The 23678-nt window shown below is 32.6% G+C and overlaps 2 protein-coding genes and 1 long non-coding RNA gene across 18 annotated transcripts; 2 read left to right on the forward strand and 1 right to left on the reverse strand.

The window, feature by feature from the left end:
- Positions 1-289: 289 nt before the first annotated feature.
- LOC106304047 (alcohol dehydrogenase-like 2) lies at positions 290-4725 on the reverse strand. 2 transcript variants are annotated; one of them, XM_013740428.1, is made up of 9 exons: positions 4453-4725; positions 4326-4372; positions 3913-4241; positions 3652-3734; positions 3405-3480; positions 1137-1201; positions 942-1037; positions 679-840; positions 290-542 (listed from the first exon to the last, which is right to left on the reverse strand). In XM_013740428.1, exons 1-9 carry the CDS (start codon positions 4645-4647, stop codon positions 426-428), a joined length of 1170 nt encoding a protein of 389 aa, XP_013595882.1. In that variant the 5' UTR covers positions 4648-4725; the 3' UTR covers positions 290-425. The 2 variants fall into 2 exon arrangements, with proteins under 2 accessions (XP_013595882.1, XP_013595883.1); XM_013740429.1 differs by lacking the exons at positions 3405-3480; positions 3652-3734.
- A 499-nt stretch (positions 4726-5224) lies between these two features.
- On the forward strand, positions 5225-7555 carry LOC106302222. Of its 12 annotated transcripts, none has more exons than XR_001262401.1 (8): positions 5226-5553; positions 5640-5663; positions 5765-5886; positions 5990-6038; positions 6209-6360; positions 6459-6542; positions 6889-6953; positions 7133-7551. It is a non-coding gene; the product is annotated as an uncharacterized LOC106302222 (long non-coding RNA). The 12 variants fall into 12 exon arrangements; XR_001262402.1 differs by having other exon boundaries at positions 5643-5663; XR_001262406.1 differs by having other exon boundaries at positions 5227-5553; positions 5819-5886; positions 7133-7550.
- Positions 7556-19170: 11615 nt separating this feature from the next.
- Positions 19171-20963, forward strand: LOC106302169 (ATPase family AAA domain-containing protein 1-like). 4 transcript variants are annotated; one of them, XM_013738699.1, is made up of 6 exons: positions 19172-19368; positions 19440-19543; positions 19616-19860; positions 19935-20180; positions 20252-20333; positions 20436-20963. In XM_013738699.1, the coding sequence occupies exons 3-6, from the start codon at positions 19846-19848 to the stop codon at positions 20801-20803; spliced, it is 711 nt and encodes a 236-aa protein (XP_013594153.1). In that variant the 5' UTR covers positions 19172-19368; positions 19440-19543; positions 19616-19845; the 3' UTR covers positions 20804-20963. The 4 variants fall into 4 exon arrangements, with proteins under 4 accessions (XP_013594154.1, XP_013594155.1, XP_013594153.1 ...); XM_013738700.1 differs by having other exon boundaries at positions 19171-19543; positions 19912-20180; XM_013738701.1 differs by having other exon boundaries at positions 19171-19543; positions 20004-20180.
- Positions 20964-23678: the final 2715 nt, after the last annotated feature.

Here is a 23678-nt window from a genome sequence, read left to right on the forward strand (position 1 = left end):
GGGGGGGGGGGGGACAGGAGGCACCAGCGGTGGCTCCGATACACCGGCCATCGAAAGGGAAAAAAAGTCAACGGTTGCGATTAGGAATTTTGACTAACGCGTTTTCACAGAGAGAAAACTGGAAAAGATCCAAAAGATACTTCTTGCGTATCAAAATATAAGTGATTTTTAAAGTTTTTGCACATGAATTAAGTTAATACAAATTTTTATACAATTTACCTTGGTTTAAAACACCTTTTAAAATGATATGGAGAGAATATGCAACTATATTAGATCGTTTGAGCCAATAAAGAGGTAATAACATACGAAAACAATAGCCAACAAATGAAATTACATATGATAAATTGCGATATTTCAGTAAAAACATATTTTTTCCCAGCCATATTCAAGAACATGGATGGATCAACAGAATTTACAGTTAGTAATTATTTATCCATCCACATAATGCAGCGTATAGAATTCCCTTCCACCAGTAAATCGAAAGCCTTGTTAATTTCTTCAAAGCTTATCTCGTGTGTGATAAAACCATCCAAATTAAGCTCCTGAAATTTATTTAAATAGTTACATAGTTATTAACTCCTTTTCTTTTTACTTCTAAATAATCATATATGATATATTTATATACCATCCTTTGTCTGCATATAATTTGCTTAATTCAAAATTAGATTAATCGAATACCTTTTTCAAATAACGATCGACGAGAATGGGGATATCAAGTTTGGGTTTTAGACCACCAAACAAACTTCCGTGGACACTTCTACCTCTGATAATAGCGCGACTATCTAAGCTTATTGGCGAAGCGTTCTTCTCCATCCCCAATATTACCGTCTTCCCCGAACCCTACGAATAAATTAATAGCAAAACCGATTTACTCCGATTTACCTTGGTTTATCCATAGAATGCTGTACAACCAAATAGAAAAACCGGTAAAAAAAACTTACCGTGCGGGAGCTATTGAAAGCCTCTTCCATCAAGGAAGCTAAACCAATGCATTCAAAACTATAGTCAACTCCCCCTCCTGTCATTTCTTTAATCACCTTTTTCATAACAACAACAATAATGTTTATAATTTCTGTCCGCACGTTTGAAACTAAAATTTTGAAAACTATATATAAAATTTCTGTGGATCAACGGACTTGGCTTATTGTCTTCTCCCCACATGAAGCCGTATTGACAAAGTCCGTGATGCCGAATCTTTTACCTACTCGACATCAATAATTATGGTTTTTAAATGATAGAATATAACATGAACAAACAAGTAATAACTACAAATAAAATATCTCACATCAAAAGTTTAAGAAAGTTTAAGTAATACTAGATTCTGACCCGCCCTAGAAAAGGCGGTATATTTTTATTTTACATATTTTTAACTTTTTTTTTTATTTTTATGTCTTTTTTGTAATCATATTTATGTTTTTATTTGTAATCATACCTGTGTAAAATAGTTTTCTTATTAAAAATGTGATTTCACGTGTTTTCTGTAACCTATGTGAATTTGTACTCTTTTCTGTAATCTATGTGATTTTTTTATTGCTAATTTGTTTTTGCTAATTATGTAATTTTGTGTGTATGATAAATTTTTTTACTACATTTTCTACAACTTATGTGAGTTTTAAAATAACCAACCTATTTTATTGTCCACCCAAAATGACAAATATATAAAAGTCAACATGTATATGCACAATCATACATATATAGTATGCAACCTTATTAGTTTTTGTAATAGAATCAATATTGAAAATATAGTATCTACTTTATTTTCAAATTAAACATTTTTGGTTCCATAAATATAAATTTGATAGGTTTTGGTTTAAAACTATTTGGGTTGTTGTCAAGAGAGAAAAAAGAACTACTTGAGTTTATATAAGATATTATTTGGAGTTCCTTGGAGAGCAAAAAATTAACTAATGAGCCTGTGCTTATTCAACAAAACCCGAACCATTATTCTCATATACACCCAAATTATCTACGAAATTTTTTGCCATTTACAAAAATTGTTGTCTTTATAATAGGAGTTTAATTGGTTGTAGAAGGTGGTTACGTAAAATATACAAAATTCAAAATTGAGATTATTAGGATAGATTTGGTTAATTGAAAAATATGAGTTTTATATCTTCGTGTCCTTAGAAATAGGACATTAGTGATTATGGAACTGCTTTATCAATTTTTGTTCACGTGTTATTTAAAGAAGTGGCGATCAAATTGTGCTGAAAAGTAGGATTTTAGAATTTGTGAAACTGCCGTAAAAATTAATAGTATTGATAAAGTTATATAAGCAGTTATATTTAGATGCTGTATATATTTTTAAAATTGGACACAACTATTATTAATGGGGCATGTTTCTGTTTTAATGGTATTGATATAAAGATTAGCCAACCTGTTTAAAGTCTATCGGTTTTAACTTTTAAGTTATAAGTCATAATAAGTTTAAATTTGACATGGTAAGAGTCGAGATCCTAAATACGTTAAATCCTTAATCAATATAATTTTCTCAATTGGATATAACGTCGTACTATACCCTCTTGACTAAATATAAATTTTTGAAGTCCTGAGATTTATTGCCGATCAAAAAATCATCTCGAAAAAAGAGGTTTAAGGGAAATCTAAGTAATATATAAAATGTTACAGCTAATCCACTTACTAGTAATCAGTTTTAAATTTTTAAGTACATGATAAACTCAAATATCATAACCCATATCTTGAACATCTTAAACCCCTAATCGATATTGTTTTCCTTATCGGATATAACTATCGTACTAGACCCTTTCAACTGGGTATAACTTTCACACTAAATCATCATGACCGGTATAAGTATCTTAAATTCAAAATTTATGGCCGATAAAAAGCACCATCTCAAAAAGGTATTAAAAATAAAATATTTTATATCAAAATTTTTAAATAACTTTACATAATATATAAAGGTTAAAGTCAATTCACTTAGTACCAATTGATTTTAAGTTGGAAACTCATGATCAACCCGGTAATCGAAAACTATTATTATGCCGTTTGGTTCAAAACTTCAGATATTCAGATGTTCGGTTCCGGATGGCATTTTTATTTGATATATCTTGTGCTTTTAGAGTTGGGATATTTGGATCTGAATCCGTTGAATATATACGTTAATAATATTATTTTTGACTATAAAGACATGCATGAAATATTTCAACTCAACTAGTGTTATCAAGATCAGTGGCGGAGCCACATTGAATAACAGGGGGGCAGCTGCCCCCAACTCATTTTAAAGATTCAGCGTAAAACATTGACTAGTTTTCAATTTGCCCCCCTATCTTCTAACAAACCTATCCTTAGTTCTATGCATAATTTTATTTTGTCCCCCACAAATTTTTTCTCTAGCTCTGTCCCTGATCAAGATCTTATAAAAGAAAATTAAAAGAGAATCACACCTATTTCAAATTTGTCAGGATTAAGATCCACACCGATGATCTTTGAGGCCCCATGCAACCTGGCTCCTTCTGCAACCTATTTGCCAAATCGTTTTTTATCTTCTAAATCATCTAAAAAGAAATTATATTGTTTTATATTTCTGTTGGTCTGAATCAAACTGTTTTTTATTGAACAAAATTGTTGTTAATTTGAAAATTTGAACAATAGTGATCTCTATCTATTATTCAGAAGAAAAAAGCAAGGTACCGCAAGTCCAACAGCACCAAGGCCAAAAATGGCAACGGTGGAACCCTCCTCCACACCAGCCACCTTCCAAGCCGCTCCAACTCCTATTTACAACAATTTACTTTGCTTTTTGTTTCTTTTTTTCTTTTGTTTTTTTTTTGATAAAGATGTTTTTGTTTTGTTAATGGGAGAGTTGCTTATTGATCCAACAAACATAACATAACAGTCATGTAAAGTGAGATAATAACAAAAAAAAACAAATAAGAATGAAGGTAAATTAACCTGTGGACACGCAACAGCTGAGCAAAGCCGCTTTGTGAACGGGGATCTCAGGGGAGATTTTGACGAGATGGGCGATATCTACAACTGTATATTCAGAGAAACTAGATACGTAGATATGGTGGTGAATAATTTCACCGGAGGAGTCTTTGAATCTAGAGCTTGTTCCGTATCGTCTCGTGTTTGACAGGAAATCGTCGCAAAATCTCGCGCACCAGTTGCTCTTTGGGGATTTACAGTCTTTACATTCCTCGCACTGAGGGTAAAACACTGGTAAAACGACGTCGCCTTGCTTAAATCCGTCCACATGTTCTCCTATGCTCTCGACGACACTGGATTAAAAACAAACAAATTCAAGTTATTACGCAAATTGTACAAGTGAGATTTAAAGAAGCGTAACCGAGTGTTTCATTCACCCGACTGCTTCGTGTCCTAGAATCTTAGGGAACTTTGCACGAGGACCCTGGAAGAAAAGTCAATGAGGATAGATATATGGCGTTAACTTAGTTTTGAATATATATGTACATGATATATAATACTTACATGGGTTAATTTCCAGAAAGTGATATCGGTGTGACATAGAGATGTACATATGATTTTAATACGAACTTCGTAAGCTTGAGGTGGATCAACTTGGATCTCTTCTATCACCAATGCTTCTCCTGCTTTTCTACATATCGCTGCTTTGCATCTAATCGGCTTTCCTTTGTTGCAACTTGAGAACGATGTCTTGTCCATTAGTGATGATGATAATGAACAGTGATGGAATGGGGAGACGAGAGGAAGATAAAAAGAGAACGTTAAAAGCAATGGAAATCTTCCTTAGCTGCTGGTTGGTAGAATAGTAAAAGTTAGAACTTAAAAGCAAGACACGTTTTATCAAAAAATAGACGTTTTACTTATCATGATTCTGTTCCACTCAGATCAACAAATATTTTAATTAATATTATACTAGACGTTTTATGAATTTTCGGTTTTTGATTATTTATTCAACTAAGTGATGTATTTGTAATATTTGATGTATTAATGGTCATAACTACTTGTTATGGGCACAAGCCATTAAAGTAGCTCAACTAAGTAAATAATTTTTTTTTGGTGTCTTAAACCGTTTATTTATGACGAATATTCGATATCGTATAAATAAATTAAACATATACACGTAATTAGAAAATTATATACGATATATAAAAATAATGGTTATGAATGTAAAATATGAAGAAATATTATATTATGACTTAGTATCTAACATTATTAAAAAGAGAATATGAAGCCATCTGAGACTGAAAAATCCACCAATCAAAACATGGCAGCTGCTAACATAGTGATATGTTTCCTCTCTACAGCTCAATCGTCTCGACTTCCTTTGGTTCTCTGGAAAATAGAAATTGTTACGAAAATCCTGCCATCACTTTTTATTTGCACCGTCAATCTCTCTTCGTATTCTTCCCTTAGATCCAATGTTTCAAACAAATACATAACTGCAAAATTTTCAGATTCAATCACCAAGCCAACAGGCCAAGCAGTTTCCTTCCTCTTCCGCCATCTCGGCGCTAATCAGTAAGGATTCGATCAGTGCAAAGAAACGAAGCATTGGATTTGGGTAGCAGGTGTGCAAGCTTCTATGCGCCTCCCCTAATCAATCAGGTTCCATCTCTCTCTTTTTTCTCTCTCTCTCTCTCAATATCATGCATCTCCCCGTATGATGCATTGCATTCGTCGGAGCTGTTTAGTAGGTTCGGAGGTGCAGACACAAGGTAAGATTATTCCAACTCTCTCGAAACTGCTCAGATGCTTAGTATAGACACATAAGCTTCCATTTATTGTTATCTTTTATTTGATCCATGTCTTCTTACAGTGTCTAACAAAGAGATCTCGAACTGGATTATGTATGAATTCGTTGGCCTTCTAGGATTTCGTGTGAGATTACTTGAAATCAATCAAGTATTGGAATCAATCCGTCAAGCTTTTCCCCACCAGGTTCATATCTTTCTCCCTCACGACTCCCATTTAATCTTAACCCAATTTTTTTTCATGCTTTCATTGGAGCTGTTTGGTACTTTGTGTGGTTGCGGAGCTGCAGAAACTGGATAAAGATTATTCCGAGTCTCTCAGATGCTTAGTACAGCCACGTAATATTCCCTTCCCTTCCCCCCCCCTATCTTATTTTGTTATAATTGATACGGTAAGAGCTTAATAATGTATAGAATGTGATTATTATCTTATATAAGTTGCATGTATGGATTCTGTAAAATCAGTATATGAAATTCATTGTATAAATTCTTTTGATCACGTGCAACAGGTCAAGTGGAATCTGTGATTCCTCCGATCGTCGGAATATACGTCTCCCCCATCTTCCCCACTCCATAAGACCCTCTTTCCTCTGTTTTGACCTTTCCTCACAAAAGCTTCTGAACTTTTGTACAAAGTTGGATAATTGGTCACTTCACAGAGGTAAAATATCATACAGTTTCTTATCTTTACCATATAAAAGATATTTGCTCATTCCAGTGTCGTTGTGTATTGAATTACTTTATAATGTTTTCCCATAGTCTGCAGAAGCTACTGCGCAGAAAAAAACTGAAGCAGTCCTTTCAAATGACTACTATGAGTCAGACATTGCATGGATGGACTTGGTACCTCATCTTTGCCTATTCATTTTTATAGATAAGAAGTGTTTCATAAGAGAATACGTTTTGTCTGGTGAGCTCTGGTTATTTATTATCAAGTCAATTTTGTGTTTGGGAGTTTGCCATTGAGTCATTCACATTATAACTTTAAGCTTCTATCAACTTATGTATGATTCGGAGTTACATATTACCATTGGTCCATATGAGACATACGAATTTCCGTAAAATTTTCCTTTCGCAGTGTTGTACTTTGCATTTAGTTTGACATTTGTACATTAACAAATTGGATTTAAATTTACATAAGGTTCTTTGCACGATATTTCTCTCTTATCTGTCTTTATTTTCATTGCAGGCTTCATTTGAATCCGAGATGATAAAGCCACAACTGATCTGAAACTCTTTGGTGTCAATCTAAAGGTACATTCCCCTCTTTTTGCAGCTTGGATCAATCAATGTTCTAACTTCTAACGTTGCCATTTTGTCTGAGGTCATTCATTTTTCGTTTTCATTTTCCAAAAGCTATTGGAAGACAATCTCCCGCTTAACAGAGTTACAAATTAAAAGATGTGTCTGCTGCTCCAATTCGTTTCTTTCAGTGACATGAAAGGGTCGTTGGTCGGATTTCACTGAGTATCAAAACGAAGCTGCAAAAGCAGAAGTTACACGATGAAGAATCTGGAGCTGAGTAAAACTGAAGATTAGCAGCTGCGGACAAGCCGGACGAGTCTTATGACTGATGATAGGAGTTTACAAACGACGTAATATCTTTGAGGATATGAGCATACATACATGACACTAAAAGAGATTGCGGATAGAAAGCTTGGGAACACCAAGAAGCCATAAAATGAAAACAAAAGAAAACATTATTATATGGAGTAAGCTTCTTACTACAATAAGTTAATTCTTTTAGTACTTAAGTGCTGCTTTTATTTTTTTCGAAAGAGCACCTATCTTTTATATTTAATAGTTTCCTACAAAATATAGAAAAGACTAAATCATTATTCATTTTTTTTGTCAACCATTTATTATTCATTTACTTTCCTGTAAACCAAATTTTCCACCATGAAAAAAAAAGTAAATGATTATAATAATGATTAAAAATATACGTTATTTCTTCTTCTGTTTTCTGTAGTGAGCAAATGTCAGCAGCAATATACGATGTGATCTTTTTTTATAGTAACCATATAAACACATACAGAAATAAAATAATTAAAATGTGCATGGTGAGGCCAAATGTTTTTTTTTTTTTTTTTGCTAAAATTTGGTGCAGAGGCCAAATGTTTAACAATAATTTATACAAAGTACAATATAAATTTAAATGTTAACTTATAAAATATTAATCCTGCCCGAAGTTCTAAAAGAAAAAAATGTTAAAAGTTTGACAGTGTCACATGTTTCTACTACAAACGTTGTTAAAAGTTTGTGTTAGTTATTTAAACAAAAAAAATATAAAGTTTTAGTGTCAGAAATATATTGAATTTCCTTTTAATAATATTACCTAATTCAACAACAATATGAACGCCTATATTCGATTGCAAAGTGAAACTTGAAGTCAATACTCGATCGCAAAGTTATAAAATCGTGTTTTTCTCAAAAAAAACCCAACAAAGACAAAATTTAATGCAAACATGATAGCATACATATTTCAAAGATTAGCATAATTCAAATCACTATGGACAACATATATAAAACAAAATAAAAAATGAGTTCAAACAGTTGTTAGACATGTTAGTAGACTGAAGGATCATAGCAAAATTATAATAGCAACAATGACGATTTTTATAATAGCAAAATTATCCAACAATATAATATCAAATACACGCAAAACAAGATTATTAAACCCATGAAAATAATCATTACATACAAATAACAAAGACAACATTCCGCGTTAAGTGCTGGCCAATCACTAATCTTAAAGTATAGGATGCATGCATTCCTTTTACAAGTTTAGCTTACGAGCTTCTTCACTTTTGCCTTACAATATAGCATACATAATAAAATTAACTCAACAACATCCGAGTGTAAAATGTTTTAAAAAATTCTAAAACCATCGAGTAGCGCCTAATGACCTTCTAACGGAACTAAGCCGGAAAATCCGCCGAAGGCATTTAGGAAGACCGTCATTTTTATCTTATTTTAATCAATGGTGGTCAGGACTCGAATCTAGGTGGTGGAACTCACAGCCGTGAGTCTTTTACCATCGGGCCACAAATGCCTGGTTATAAAGTGTTAGATTTTTCCTAAATTAATATTTTTTCCTTCCACTATTTGATTAATATACTAACAAATACCTAAGTAAACACTAATAACCACAACTTTGAAATATGGAAGCGCTAATAAAGTTAATGGCCGATTAAATCATTACGAAAAAGATATGAAAATAACAACATATTAGGGATATATATATCTCACATCGGGAATTCTAAGGGACATTAAGTAATATATAAAGGGTTAGGGCCAATCCACTAATCACCAATTGGTTTTAAGTTGGAAGCCCATAATTAAACCCGAATCTAACATGGTATCAGAGCCCAGATCCTAAATACCCTAAACTCTTAATTAAAATTAAAATTAACCATTCTGACCGGATATAAAGATCGTTTAACCCTTCCAACCGGGTATAAAGGTTGTGTTAAACTCGCTCGACCGAGTATAAATGTTCTAAAGTTCCGAGATTTCTGGCTGATAAGAGCTATCATCTCGAGGAGGGGTATTAGGGATATATATATCCCACATCGGGAATTCTAAGGGACATTAAGTAATATATAAAGGGTTAGGGCCAATCCACTAATCACCAATTGGTTTTAAGTTGGAAGCCAATAATTAAGCCCGAATCTAACACAACACATAAGAATTTGTTATGTTGGACCGATTGTGATTCAGAGAGACTAGTTCAGGTTCCACTCATTCCAAAAGTTTGTAGCTAATTGTGATTTTTGATTTCATGGAAACATTTATCTTAGAAGTACCTCAACTTGACTAATTTCTCTAACTGTGTTGCAGATATGTCGGCCACATGAGGTCATCAATGGACACTATCTCAACGAACACGCGGTCTTGGATGGAGTAGACGGTGCCAGCTCTCGGTGAGTTTTAGTTCACCTACATCCTAAAGAGTGAGCAGATACGATTACATATTTACATATTACCACCAGCCTTAGCACGTATATGTCTGTAACTGTCCCACAATTATAATTGGCAATCTCAGGGGACTTCTTATTAACGTCTACCTCTTGGACCAGGCTGCTAAGGAGTTCTATATCAAGTTCAACGAAAGTCTCGCCTCTCCTGCTGTTCTGTTAGTAGCCACAGTGAACACTAAACATAAAATGGAGGTACGAAGTTTCCATGTTTTGGTCAAGAACATCTTTATTTATCATGCACGATTTTATTGCAATTTTTAGTTCGCCAAAGGCATGAATCTAAGATCCCATCTATGTCTTTAAACGTCTCCACATTTTGGTTATGAACAACACTTTTTTCCTGCACGAGCTTATACCACCTTTACACAGCAAACTAAGTTCCCATATTTGTGATTCTGGCCGTTGCAATCATTTTTAATAAACCTTTCCCTCAGCTCAATGTCCTCAATGTATTATTCCACAATGAGTTGGCTCCTACCATAGACTACTGAACATGGTAAGTATTTATATGTAATACAATTAATATTTCTGAGTGCATTTGATTCATGAAACATGTTCAAGATTGGCGGCAAATCCACACATTGCTGCGACGTTCGATGTGACGGAAGTAACCAAAATGGAGGGAGACCCTTACTATTGGAGAGATCTTCGACTTTCTGAAACAAGAACCAGTTCAAGTAATTTTTAAAAGTCTGGTTGACCCATAAAGCATACATCGTAAGTACATTTAACAACAACTTTTGACCAATTGTAAATGGTCTCTTTTGATTTTATCACAACAACAGATGCGTCAACCAGAACAAGGTGTGGTATTACATCGCCTGCAGCGACTGCCATACTAAAGCTAACAGAGGGCCAACTTCATTTATGTTTCCAAAAAATGCGGAGACTTCAACTTCACTGGAATTGTAATGTACATTACACAACCCTTATCTTTCACTTTAGCTTAGCATGTTTGTTCACGTATGGTTTCCCTTTGTAACAGGTACCATGTTCATGCCGAGGTCTCCGTCTACGAAAGTGGCCAGAAGGCAACTTTTGTGCTCATTGGTAATGCTGGTCCTGAGCTAATTGGGAGGCATGCATCAGAGCTTTTTGACAACTATGGTGAGGTTACTCATACTCATCTTATATTTCACCTCCCAAACAATACAAACTGACTTAAACATTTTGATATGGCAGCGTAATGGCGACATGGGTGCTAACCATGAGATGCCAGCTCTACAATGAATGGATACAATTGGTCAAACACACAAATTCAAAGTCCCCAGCTACAACTTTACAGCAAAGAGACAAACCATAAATGTGACAAAGGGTGTTTGTCCTTCTGTTCTGCCACTTATAAGAGTCGTAGTAGCAGCCCTATCTGATGCAGTTGTTGAAATAGCACATGCTCTTGGAGCAGTTCAAGTCTGCAACACTGCCATAGGTGGAGCTCGCAGCACTTGGTCTTCAGCTGAGACAAGTGCATCTAGCATAGAGAGTGACGTGCAGGAGAAAGCTAAGTACGAGACGTCGCTAAACCAGCCACAATCCACCAACCCAAACCATGGTTTCTTAATGGAACCATTATCTATATTTATCGAAGTTGTTACCTTCTTTCATAAGATTTATCTTTGGTTTCTTTTTGTCTTCCACCTTTTTTTTTTTTTTGAAACACTTTTGTCTTCCACCTTTTGTTTTGCCTTTTTTCAAGTACAAAAGGTTTGGTAGGATTTTTTCCCCAACAACCATTTTAAAAATTATATGTAGTATTTGTAAACAATAAAATTTTTTACCTTTGCCTATTTTACCAAAAAACAATTTTTACCTTTTAACTCATCTTTATTTCATTAAAATTTTTTTTACATATTTTATTTAGATTCACTTAAAGAAATTCATGGTTGTTTATCTTTAGCACATTTTATCTATTTTAAGTAGATTTAATCTTTACCGAATTATTTGAAAATACTACACCAGTTATTTTTATGTTTCGAATGGATCCACATCGACATCTCCAAAAAAGGACGGTTGAACACAATGATTACGATGAAATTTGGGGGTCTTACATTATCAAATCACATGCAGAAACTTTAGAAGGTTTGATACAGAAGGCTGAAATTTTTCAAATTCAAACTATTTTCCAAGCTTTCTTTATGAAAAAGTTATCAAAAAATATTATATATTTATACTAAAAAATTATTAATCAGATAATCCACGCGTAGCGCAGACACGGACCTAGTGGCATAAAAGATAATAAATTAGTTATACATGTTTAAAGAAAAAATAAAAGTTTAATTTAATGACATTAAATTTAAATTTGATTAAGACAAACTCATTAATCTAACTGAAAAAGACAAGCATTAAAATATGTAATTTAATTTAATTTTCATTGGCATGAGAGCGCAAATAATTTAGAAAACTTAGGGGTATTTTTTAGAATTGGTAACGAACTTTATTTTTTAATGGGTACTTCTCTTTTAATAATATAGATGCATAACTTTTACATCTAGAAGCATAATTACTGATGGTATCTTTAAACTGAGTCTCTACATATTGTTATATTAACTGGGGATTTTCCCGGGCGTTGACTAATATTTTTTTATTTAATTTATGTAACACCTATATATTTTATCCATGTTATATAAATATGAATTATGAATGTGCAAAAACAATTATTCTCCAACAAAATATAGGCACATGTATTTCTTGTATCGATTCGCTTTGATTTTTTTTTTTGGTTCTAGAATATAAGATTTATTCGAGAATTTACAAATTTTGGTTTGATTTCAGTTTAGCTATTTCGGTTTTCGATTCAGTTTGGGTAACATGGTTAGGAACCGGCTAATATCCGAGATAATTTTGGATCTAATTTGGTTCCGGTTATTCGGTTGATTCGGGTTAAATAGTAAAAAAAGGTTTCAGTTTAAATATCATATTTCCAGGTTTTGAATAAACCTCGGATAACTTAAAATATGTTGGATAAAAAATATTTGGGTAATTTGTTTTACAAATAGTATTTTAGAAACATTTGTTTAAAAAAAAAAATCTAAACATAGTTAATTTTTATAATTATATATTATATTATAAAAATATATTCATTCAGTTATCAGTTTCAGTTTCATTTTGGGTTTTCGCTTCTATAGATATAGGATTTGCTGAGGTAATTGATAGGATCCTTAACCCAAACTGAACATGGTTCTTTGGTTCGGTTTTTTTATTTCAGATAAATGTGCCTATATCTATATACGATGGTGAACCACAACATGAGATGAATACATAATTAATTAAGGATTAGTTATGATCTAATTTTTTTTTAAAAAATATGTGCAGTCAATGCCAAGAAAATGTGTTAGCCCACTGTCGATATACACTCGGGCGGTACGTCACATATACTATAGTTTGATTGTTACTTTGTGTTTCTTAAAAATTTGGGTGGTACATCACATAACTATAATTTAATTGTTACTTGTGTTTCTTAAAAGGAAAAATCGCATTTTAAACACTGAAAGTGACACTTTCTAACACTTTAAACACTAAAGTTTTTTGGCTAGCACTTTAAACCTTCAAATTGACATTTTTATCATAACAAACCTCAAACAACGTTTTCCTATTCATAAGCGACCGATACTGTTCATTTTACTGATTAAAATGATGAGGTGACGTTTTTAAAAAATAATTAATAAAAATACATAAAAATTTGAATAAAATTAAAAACAAATTGTGAAAAATTGTGAAAATTGTATACAAAAATTAAAATAAAATTCAAAAAATAAAAAGTTGGAAAAAAAAAAATTCGAACTTAAAAATAAAATATCAAAAAATATAAAAATTCAAAAATAAGATCTAAAATTAAAATGTCAAACTTAAAAAACTAAAATTAAATTTAAAAATTCTATAAATTCAAAAATATTAAAAAATAATAATTTTTTTATTTATTTATTTGTATTTATATATCTAGGGTATAAGAGTCTTTTGCATCTTTAATGAAATATTTTGGCCATTTTCCTTCTTTGAAAATTTTTTTGGGGCAAAAACTCTAAATAATCTAATTGAGAAAATTATTAGCCCCGCGTGTGGCCATCATCAATTAACATGGGTGAAATCGGTGCCCCCCCCCCGGGATGCTCTCCGCAGAGGTGTACTTAAATGCTAGTTGGGCTACATAAGGTGTTCGGATACCAGAGGTATAAAAAAATGGTTTTTTATGGTAGCAAGTTTGAATTTTTTGTTTAAATATTTACAATTTTTTTTTAAGTTTGAATTTTTAATTTTAGATCTTATTTTTCAATTTTTATAATTTTTAAAATTTATTTTAGTTTTTAAATTTGACATTTTAATTTTAGATCTTATTTTCAATTTTTCTAATTTTTTAATTTTTATTTTAGTTTTTAAATTTGACATTTTAATTTTAGATTTTATTTTCAATTTTTATAATTTTTAATATTTTATTTTATTTTTAATTTTGAAATTTTAATTTTTATATTTTTGAAATTTAGATTTTTTGAATTTTGTTTTAGTTTTTTCACAATTTTTTCTAATTTTATTCGAATTTTTATGTATTTTTATTAATTACATTTTTAAAAAAAAACCGGCATCTCATCATTTTAACCTGTAAAACAAATAGTATCGGTCGTCTATTTTCTAAGGATTTTTGAGAAGTTTTAATTTTTAGAAAAAGCATTTTTTTAGTAATAAAATCAATTTTAAATTCCATTAAATTAGGTTTGTTATGATAAAAATGTCACTTTGAAGGTTTAAAGTGCAAGCCGAAAAACTTCAGTGTTTAAAATACTAGAAAGTGACACTCTCAGTGTTTAAAATGCGATTTTCCCTTTCTTAAAAATATGTGTACCAAATTATTTGTGTAATTTCTGTGCTCTAAGTTGGCAATTACACCATTTTTCTAGTGATTTGCATCACATACCTGATATTTGAATTAAAAACAATTAGAAAAATATCATTAAAATGGATTTACAAAATGTATGTTTTGTTAACAACTTAACAGGTGTGATAGGTGAAGCCAGTTATGCGTCATATTAGTTTTTCACTTCAGCCAAGGTTTTATGCTTTTTGTAGCAGCTTAAATTAGCAACATCAGCTATGTAAAACCCAAGGCATAAACCCATACATCAAACCATTATTCATTGATCACGCTTGCTCACCACACAATGGTACCAGTTCACCCACTTCTATCTTCCAGTTGATGTTGTTGAAAAGCCTTCAAACATATGCTCCTCTTAGGGTACATGGTGAAGTACGATAACTTCCCAGTTTCCATACAATAATAATTATTGTTACAATAATATTTATTGTTACATTAATACTAATTTAACTAATTTTTCCCTGAGCTAGATGTAATTTATGAGCGACAGTCTAATGTTACTACTACATACAACATTACTGTATACATTTCCCGAGGAATCTGATATAATATTCTGCCTCCATTTAAAGTAAAGGGGAGAACCGCAAAACCCTTCAAAAAGCTCCAAATTCTCTATTATAGTCAAAGTAAGATTGAGAGCTTCCAATTGATTCACATGTTCAAAAGCCTCAAGCCAGAACTTCTCACCCAGACTGGGACCCCAATTCACTGATCAACGGTGAGAATGTCTTGGCGGAGCAAATGAGAACACGCTGATGTTGTCATGTTGAGTCTGTTGAACCAGCTCATGTTGTTTTAAATCACATTAATCAGACGGGTATATAATCCCAAATCAGCCAGAGACAAAAAGATCAAGTGATTTCCTCTTAAAATATTATTTTGTTAATGCAATTAAGTTGATTGATTTTTACCTGATCTTTCATGGACGGGAAGATATTTACATATCTAATCATATATTCTAACATAACCTTAAGGTTTCATCTCCTGCTCCGTTTGCATTCGTTTTCCATCAGGAGATACCGCAAGCAACATAAGTCAGTATGTGTAACCTGTCAGAGTTGCAATCTGAACAAACAAAAAAGGAGGCAGGTTCAGTAACCACATATACTTAATTATGCAGAGTAATATACAGAGAAAAAAGTCAGAGTGTTTATTACTTTGGAGATGGTTAGGTATTTCCAATATGTTATTGGGTGTTGGGAGCATCCGATGCGTGCTAACCAGCTTGTTTACGTTGTTATGTGATCGTAAAAATAAATTTGAATTATTGATTACACTATACTTTTTTTATGAGCAGATACTTGGATAGAAACCAATGACAAAACAAAAAAAAACGCCTAGTATGACATCACAAATAGAAGCATAGACATTTTTGGAATGGTGAATAAATTAGTATAACATTAGCAAATGATGACAAACTATTTGAAAAATATATTACGTCATAGTTATCAGTGAATATGTCATACTAAAGAGAGAAATGGTAACCTCTTAGACATTTTGTGTTATCAGTCGTGACCAAAAGCACGGTGGGAATGTTTTCATAGGATTTGAATTTCTTGCAGAAGTCTGTTACAGTCTGGTCCCAAAAGTAGAGCTTCATCACAGGTCCACTGCAAAAGATTAACATTAGCGGGGTTAAGAGAAGTACAGAGAGGTGGTGACTAAAAAATAAGAAAACACGTACTCATGTGATTGCACTTGAACCAAAAGACGCAGCAGGTTGCTATTTCCACTTCGTCAATGATGAGATGCTCAATGAAATTCTGTCCATTGACCAGCTTCATGTGGCCAACAATATCTATTACATTGTTCAGGAAGAGTATAAGTTAAATGGCTCCAAAATAAAAAAAATCTAATATTTTATCACCACCTGAAATTGAACACACATTCAATTAACGTTGACAACAAATTCCATTACGACTAAGCTACGCTTGGATGATCAACGTAAGCCCAGGTCGAAGGTTAATAAGTTTTTCTACTAAACTTTACAAACCCAATATTCATTCATTGACAGGCTGCTCTTCCAAGAGTTACTTCAGAAAATAATTAAAATAGTATAAAGAGAAACCAAAACTCTAAAAATTTGAACTAATAACATTATTTTAGAAAGAATCAAGATTTCTGTATTGAACTAATTTCTATATTTTAAATGCAGGAACAAAAGCTAAAGACTACATCCAATCATAAAACAATGTAACTCAGAGATGATATGAAATATTAGAGAGCTTACCGTGAAGGTCACCTTTGAGGTCACAATTAGTTTCAAAATTCTCATATGAATGGAACCGGAACTGGTCTTCGTCAAAAGGAACTGTCCTCAAGAACCGACATGACATAGTAGTATGAGAAAGAAACGGTTACACTATGATCAGCAACACAATATACCGGTTTGCTTTTGAATCCGTAGAAGGTGAAGAGTCTGTAAACTGATCCTTGTTTCATGTCAGGTAAATATTTATGAAAACGTCCTGATGGAATGAATCCTTGAATAACAGTTCCCTGTAGACGATGTGAAGAACAACATGGACGATGATGTGTTTATTATGTGTTGTTAAAAGAGATTAAAAAAGACAACGATAATTAAAATAAAATCAGGGGAAACTAAATTTGTGAGGAGCATTTCCAGACCAGTAAGGGTTCTTTTTGTTGGGTTTCGAGCCTCCCAGAAATGGATCAGACGATAGCGTAACTGGGTTTCATGGGGACCTGGTGGGATATCTTTGAAGAACAAAACTTGGCGGAGGAGACATGGACTTGCTGTTTGGTTTCATGGCCATCGCTTGAGCTTGATTTGAGCAAGGAAAGGAAAAACAGTATATAAAGGATGAGATAGAGAGGGATGGGAAACGAATTCATAAAGAGAGAAGTTTAGAAAAATATTGATTGATAATAGGTGATTGCGGTAACGGAGGTTGCAAGAAGCCGAAGCAAAGATGACGAAGTCACTGAAGGTGAATCGATCAAAGCTGCAATCGAATCGGAGGTTAGGGTTACTCAAGTGGGTTCGTTTTGGGCCAGAACAAAAATAATTTCAGGCCACATGAAGAAGCCCATCATTATTCATCTTATGTTATGAGTAAATGACGTTTCGAAAAACTTGTCCCTGATTGGTTGATTTATTTTTAGGACGTGGACATGCTCTCCATTGAATATTAAGAGTTTTTAGTATTCTAAGATATCTAAATATAATTTAATTTTGTAATTAAAATTTATTGTGAAAACCAATTCAACCATTTATAAAAAAACATGTGTAGAATTTTATGTACAATAGAATTTTTAGGAAGAGATGATGTTATATTCTCTCTCCCACTTTTTTATTTTTTATTAATATACTTGGTAAAAAGTAATGGTGAGAGATCAGAGTTGCTCTAAGACTATCTCTAATAGTTTACTCTATTTTAGACATTCTATTATTTTCACTCTAAAATAGAGTATTGAATTATACTCCAATGGTACTCGATTTTAAAGTGGAAAATAGAGTAATGAACAAAAAAAAAACTTATTATATATATAGAGTAAACTCATTTTTCACTCTATTATAGAGTGAAAAATAGAGTACCATTGTAACATTTTTGCTCTAAACTCTATTTTATTTTAGAGTGAAAAATATAGTGGGATTGGAGATGCCCTAATGGCACTTCCAATGAGGGTTCTAGCTTAAGAGTTTTAAAAATACATAATTGTGTATGTATATATTATATTTGTTATATAATTGCGAGGTTCTAAGTTTTACAGGAAACTCAACCGAAAGTATCTTTGTGAGGTACTTTGGATTGAGTTTCCCGTAAAACATAGAATCCCGTAATTACATACACATATATAATATATACATACATAATTATGTATTTTTAGAACCCCTAAACTAGAACCTCTATTGGGAGTGCTCTAAGAGCATCTTTATCCTGGTATTTTAGTGGGGTTTTTAGTGCCATGGGCCCCACTAAAATGATAAAACCGTCCTTTGTGTTTGCCAAATAAGAACCGTTCTTTGTTTGATTCTTGCACTGTTTGCGGGTCCCACTGACACGTGGCGGCCCGCGATTGGTTAGTCTTTTAATTTTTTTTTTCAGACAAAAAACAAAAAAATAAAAAAATAAAAAAAATAAGAACCCCACTTTTGAGTTTGTGGGATAAAGATGCTCTAAGACCATAAACAAATGGTTTCTTGCCTTAATTTCTGAGAAAATAAAATAATTAGATAATACAAAAGAAGAAAGAGAAAATAGAAAAGATGTGAGTAGTCCCTCGGAGAATAGACGTCCAATAATTCTTGAGAGATTAACATGCCATGTGTCTTTCTTTAGTTAATACACCATTTAAAAAATAACAAAACTAAATAAAATGAAAATAATAATATAATAAATGCTAGAGACTTATTTTAAGAATTGATCCACAAATCATCTTTATATATAAAAAAAAGGTTTTATCCCTGGTGAAGCCACCTAGAATTTCAGGTCACAAAGTCGGCTCTTGTGAGTGCGACACGTTTCCCTCTCCCTCATACTTTGCGTTTCATTAAGTCATATATTTCGTGTGTTTGAGCTTATTTCGTTTAGTATAATTCGATGTGTTTTTGGGCCCTGTATACCGGTTGGGCTTATGGTTTGATGTGGAGACAGCCTGATAGCCTTGCAGAGTCAACCCTAATTGTGTTTTCACAAAACATGAAACTTTACGGTTAGTCTCGCCTCTTTGTTCTGCTGCGACTTCTGAGTTCTGACCACCAAGAAGTGATCGTCTGCGTTCTCTGTCACCTTCAATGGTGTTTCGAGAGGTTGTTTGACTCAAATCAATCTTCAGTCGCGTCTCTTTGACTTCGCTTTTGGTAACTGAAACGCTCAGAGATACAGATTCTTCCCCTTTATGGCCTTCTTAACTCCATAGACCGATGTGCAGACAAAGAGACGCGACTGACATTGAATGCAAACAAAGAGACGTGACTGACATTGAATGCTACAAGCTATTCCTCTGCAAGGCGGTGTATCAACAACTATATAAAGGTTAGTCTTCTTCACTTCAACATCAGCCTCTCAATCCGTGAAAACACCAAAATTAATCTATTTTCTGGCTAGAATCACTATACCGCCTACTGATGGAGGAAGAGTTGGTAGCTAACCAAGAGGTGTTCAGGAGGAGAAAGCCTAGGAAGATAGATCTAAGTTCTATGATATCCGTCGTACACCGATGATCGTTGGTAACTTGAGGAGTTGATTGATGAGAATTATGCAATTGCACCGTCATATGTTGGGCCTCAGTATCACGTATGGATATTGTCTTTCGATTAAGATCAGCTCGAACCTAGATGCTCGATCTTAAGGTATGTTTATTTGGGTTTTAAAGACTATATCTTTGTTGTGATTGTGGTAAGTCTTGCAATGGATTTTGTACTAGGTTCTATCAGTTATTGTGATTTTACAAGATGAGGTGGATCTGATGGTGTATGTGATGAAAATTGAGAAGGCTCCTTTGGATTCTTATGCTGACATTGGAGGTATAGAAGCTCAGAGTCATGAGATTAAGGAAGCTGTTGAGTTGCCTTTAACTCATCCTCAGTTGTATGCACATATTGGTATTAAGCCATCCAAGGGTGTGATTTTTTATGGTGAGCGAGGAACTGGGAAGACAGTAATTGCTAAGGTTTGTCTTCCTACCTACTGCTTTTTAAGTGGTATTGTCCCAACCCTTTGAATAAGCGGAAACCACATCAGATGACTGAACCATGGAAGCTTGAGGATGGTCAACCACCATGCCATCTTCAAATGGAGTTACAAAACAGAGACATATTCTCAGGTATTGATTGCTTAAACCTCTTCCTTCTTCATTAATTTCTATTAGCTGATGATTTTATATTTTTGGGAAGTTATATTTTATTTGAACACTTGGTGTTGCAAGGATTTCCCACTACAAGGACCTTGACGTTAGGAGGTGCAACTGCATTAAGAGCTTTGCCTTGCTCAGCAACTATCTGTCTGTCCAGTGATGTCCAACACGACATGATGTTCTATTACAAGGCCTCAAGATTTTTCACCAATCAGAAGAGCTCATTCCACATCTTGGAACACTTCATAAGGATATGTTCCTATATCAACTTCTCTCAGCCAAGGGACACGCAATCCTCGAGTTCCATTGCAATACCATCGAGAGCTTGGGTTGATCTCTCTGTTCCAAGAAGTTTCAAAAAAATGGTTTGGTCTGGTCCAAATACTGCATCAGAAGCAAGTTACACCCGGGAAACCAAGTTCATAAGACCATATTATTAGTAAGTAATCATATCATATGTAACAGTAATGGAAAAGGAGTAACGTACTCTGATGAGCAACACCTCTCTCACTGTGATTTAAAAAGGACAAGGGTTCATGACAGATTTGATAACTCTATTCATTCTTTTCTTTAATGTAATAAATTCCTCACACTTGGATTTTTTTTTCCCATATAAGCCATAACATTTTAACATTTATTTTAATATATATATATATATTTTTTTTTGTAACTTAACATTTATTTTAATATTTTATTTATATCTACATATTAAATAACTGAAATAAATCTATATAAAGAAACACAGTTTTCATCATTTCTAACAACTAATAGATTTAATTCCACTAATATAATTATAATTAAATATTTAAAAATATATTCTATTTTAAAATAGCTTTATGAATGTCATCATCCTCCGCATGTATACCATATCACTATAATATTTATTTTACATAATTTATATATATATATATTTATGTATCTATTTGAAAAATAAATCAAATGTTTTTCATTGTTTTAATAATGTAATATATGTGAATAAATTGGAAAAAAAATACTCATTTTCATTTTACTATAGATCATATATTTAAAATATTTATTAAAATAATATAGTAAATAAATTTTACTTATACTAATATATTTACTTTCTAATATTTTAAGTTTAAAAACTTCTTATTTAAAAGAATAAATCTGATTAGATAAATATTATATAATCCAAAATTATAATGAAAATAGCGTGTTATATATAAATAATTTATTTTAAATGAAATCAGAATATATAATAAAAAATCAAAAAGCTTTCTCCTTAAGGTTCTCACACTCTAATGACAAAGCGGCCGTTCACGTCAAGAATCATTAGTTAATATATAATAAGTTAATTATATATAATAAAGTGTAAGAATTATACTATGCTAATTTCGAGTACCATTTATATTTATAACTCTAATCATGAGTTACTTATGTGATTTATTTTCTTTTCAAACATCATAATAATATATTTAAGAATCAAACAAACATGTATAATTTTAAATAGTAATGATCACTTTAAATTTTTTTATGTAGTCTAAACTTTGCACTACTTATTAGTTATTACTTATCACTTCACTAAACTCATCGACTAATTTTTAAAAACTAATTTTAACTATTACATTAGTTAAATTAAAAAAAAATTAAAAACAAAATAGTAATTTATGTAAAACTTTTAATAATTAACAAGTTTACACTTTTAAAACAAATAGTCAACTAAATACATAAATTGTTTTAATAAAAAAAAATATTAAAATTCATTTTAGTTTCAGTTAAGAATAAGTTAAACATTTTAAGTATTTATATTATTTGTTATGTGTTAACCCGACCATAGGACGGACCTGCCCTATTATGTCTAATTAAGAGCATCTTCATCGGTAAGAGTTGGATCACAGTCTCTTATATATAATAATAATATAAAGTTGTATTTTGGTTTATGTATTTTAATTAAACTAAAATACATAAAAAAAAAACTAAAACAAATAATAGAAAGACATTTGTCAAAAGAGTCTCTCAAATTGTTCTATGCGTCTGTCATGTCATACTAAAGATGTATGTCTCTGTCCAATTCTCATCTCTATAAACTTTTTCAGATACCATCCACTGTGGAGGGCCTTTAGTATTATTATTAGGAGTTTCGTAACCAAAAATTTTCACCAAAAATAATAATTTTTATTAAAAAAATTGTCAAGTTTTAGAAATATATACCACTATATAAATAATTTTAAAAATAAATCTCTCAAAGTTTTAAGATATTTTTAATTAAAAATATTATTATTATTGTAAGAGATTTTAGTCGAACGACTTTTGATGAAGATGCCCTCATTTTTCTAAATAAAGCATTTTTTTAAGCTTTGATGCAAAATGTGTCAGAATGAACTAAATGGTTTAACGGTTGTCATTTTCCGGGGTTTTCTCTCTCCTTTTCGTCTTCTATTCTCTCTGTAGGATCTTTCACAGAAGGAAAGATGATGAGATGAAACTCCAAGCCGGTGTTTTTCCGGCAGGCTCTTGGCTCTGACGGCGCGTCATCTCCTCGATGCGGTCGTTGGCTTTTGGCTCGGAGACCAAGCCATCTTCTTCGGCGTTGGTCTGTCGGCTCTTGGCTCCGGTGACGGTCGCTCTTACTCTTGTGACGTTGCTGGTTTACTACCGGTTATCTCCGGGTTCTGTTCGATCTTCGCTTGCGTGTTCTTCTCGATTCCATTGAACCCGATCTCATCAGGCGATTGTTCTTTGTGATCGTTGGTTGTTCGATTGAAGTAGTTTGAAACGAAGAAACTTTGGTTTGGATTCTGGATCGCTTGGTGGCTTTGCTTGGAGTTGATTGTCGATCAGGGTTGATTGGCTTTTCTATGTTGGAGCTCAAGCGTTATAATTGATGGTTTTGTGGCTCTTCAATTGCAAATAGTTTGTTGGTTTCCGTCGTTCTATTTCCGGTGTATTCCGGTCAGGGTCGGCCCTGGGCCAAACCTAATGAAACATTCGTCTTGGTCCCCCAAATTTTTGAAAATTTTTATATGTAAATAGATTTCTAATTTGTAAAAAAAAAATTTTAGGCCTCCAAATTTTTGAAGTCTTTACTAAATGGTCTTGGACCTCCAGATTCACACGGCCGGCCCTGATTCCGGTCAACGGAGATGTGAACTCCGGCAACTACTTTCACGTTGGTGGGGAGATTGACTCTCAGCTTGTCACGCGTCCGTCTAGTTCAACACGTGTTTGGAGATCATCCTTTTTCTTTGGGCCTTTTTATGTTCTGGGTTTTTGTGAGCTCATTTTTTGTTGGTTGTTTATATCGACTAGGTTTTGAGTCTCTACTTGTTTATTTCTTTTTGTGATGGGTTTTAA

Source organism: Brassica oleracea, chromosome C7 (assembly GCF_000695525.1).
Source record: "Brassica oleracea var. oleracea cultivar TO1000 chromosome C7, BOL, whole genome shotgun sequence".
In the NCBI taxonomy this organism is placed as follows: Eukaryota; Viridiplantae; Streptophyta; class Magnoliopsida; order Brassicales; family Brassicaceae; genus Brassica; species Brassica oleracea.

Excerpts from the sequence above, each read along its gene's own strand:
- LOC106304047 (XM_013740428.1), bottom strand. The coding sequence starts at position 4,647 with ATGGACAAGACATCGTTCTCAAGTTGCAACAAAGGAAAGCCGATTAGA. Across the intron at positions 4,242-4,325 it reads CTAGGACACGAAGCAGTCGG|TGTCGTCGAGAGCATAGGAG; the intron begins GTGAATGAAACA and ends TTTTTAATCCAG. Across the intron at positions 3,735-3,912 it reads CAGCTGTTGCGTGTCCACAG|GAGTTGGAGCGGCTTGGAAG; the intron begins GTTAATTTACCT and ends TGTTGTAAATAG.
- LOC106302169 (XM_013738698.1), top strand. Across the intron at positions 20,181-20,251 it reads GGAAGACAGTAATTGCTAAG|ATGACTGAACCATGGAAGCT; the intron begins GTTTGTCTTCCT and ends AAACCACATCAG. Across the intron at positions 20,334-20,435 it reads AAACAGAGACATATTCTCAG|GATTTCCCACTACAAGGACC; the intron begins GTATTGATTGCT and ends TGGTGTTGCAAG.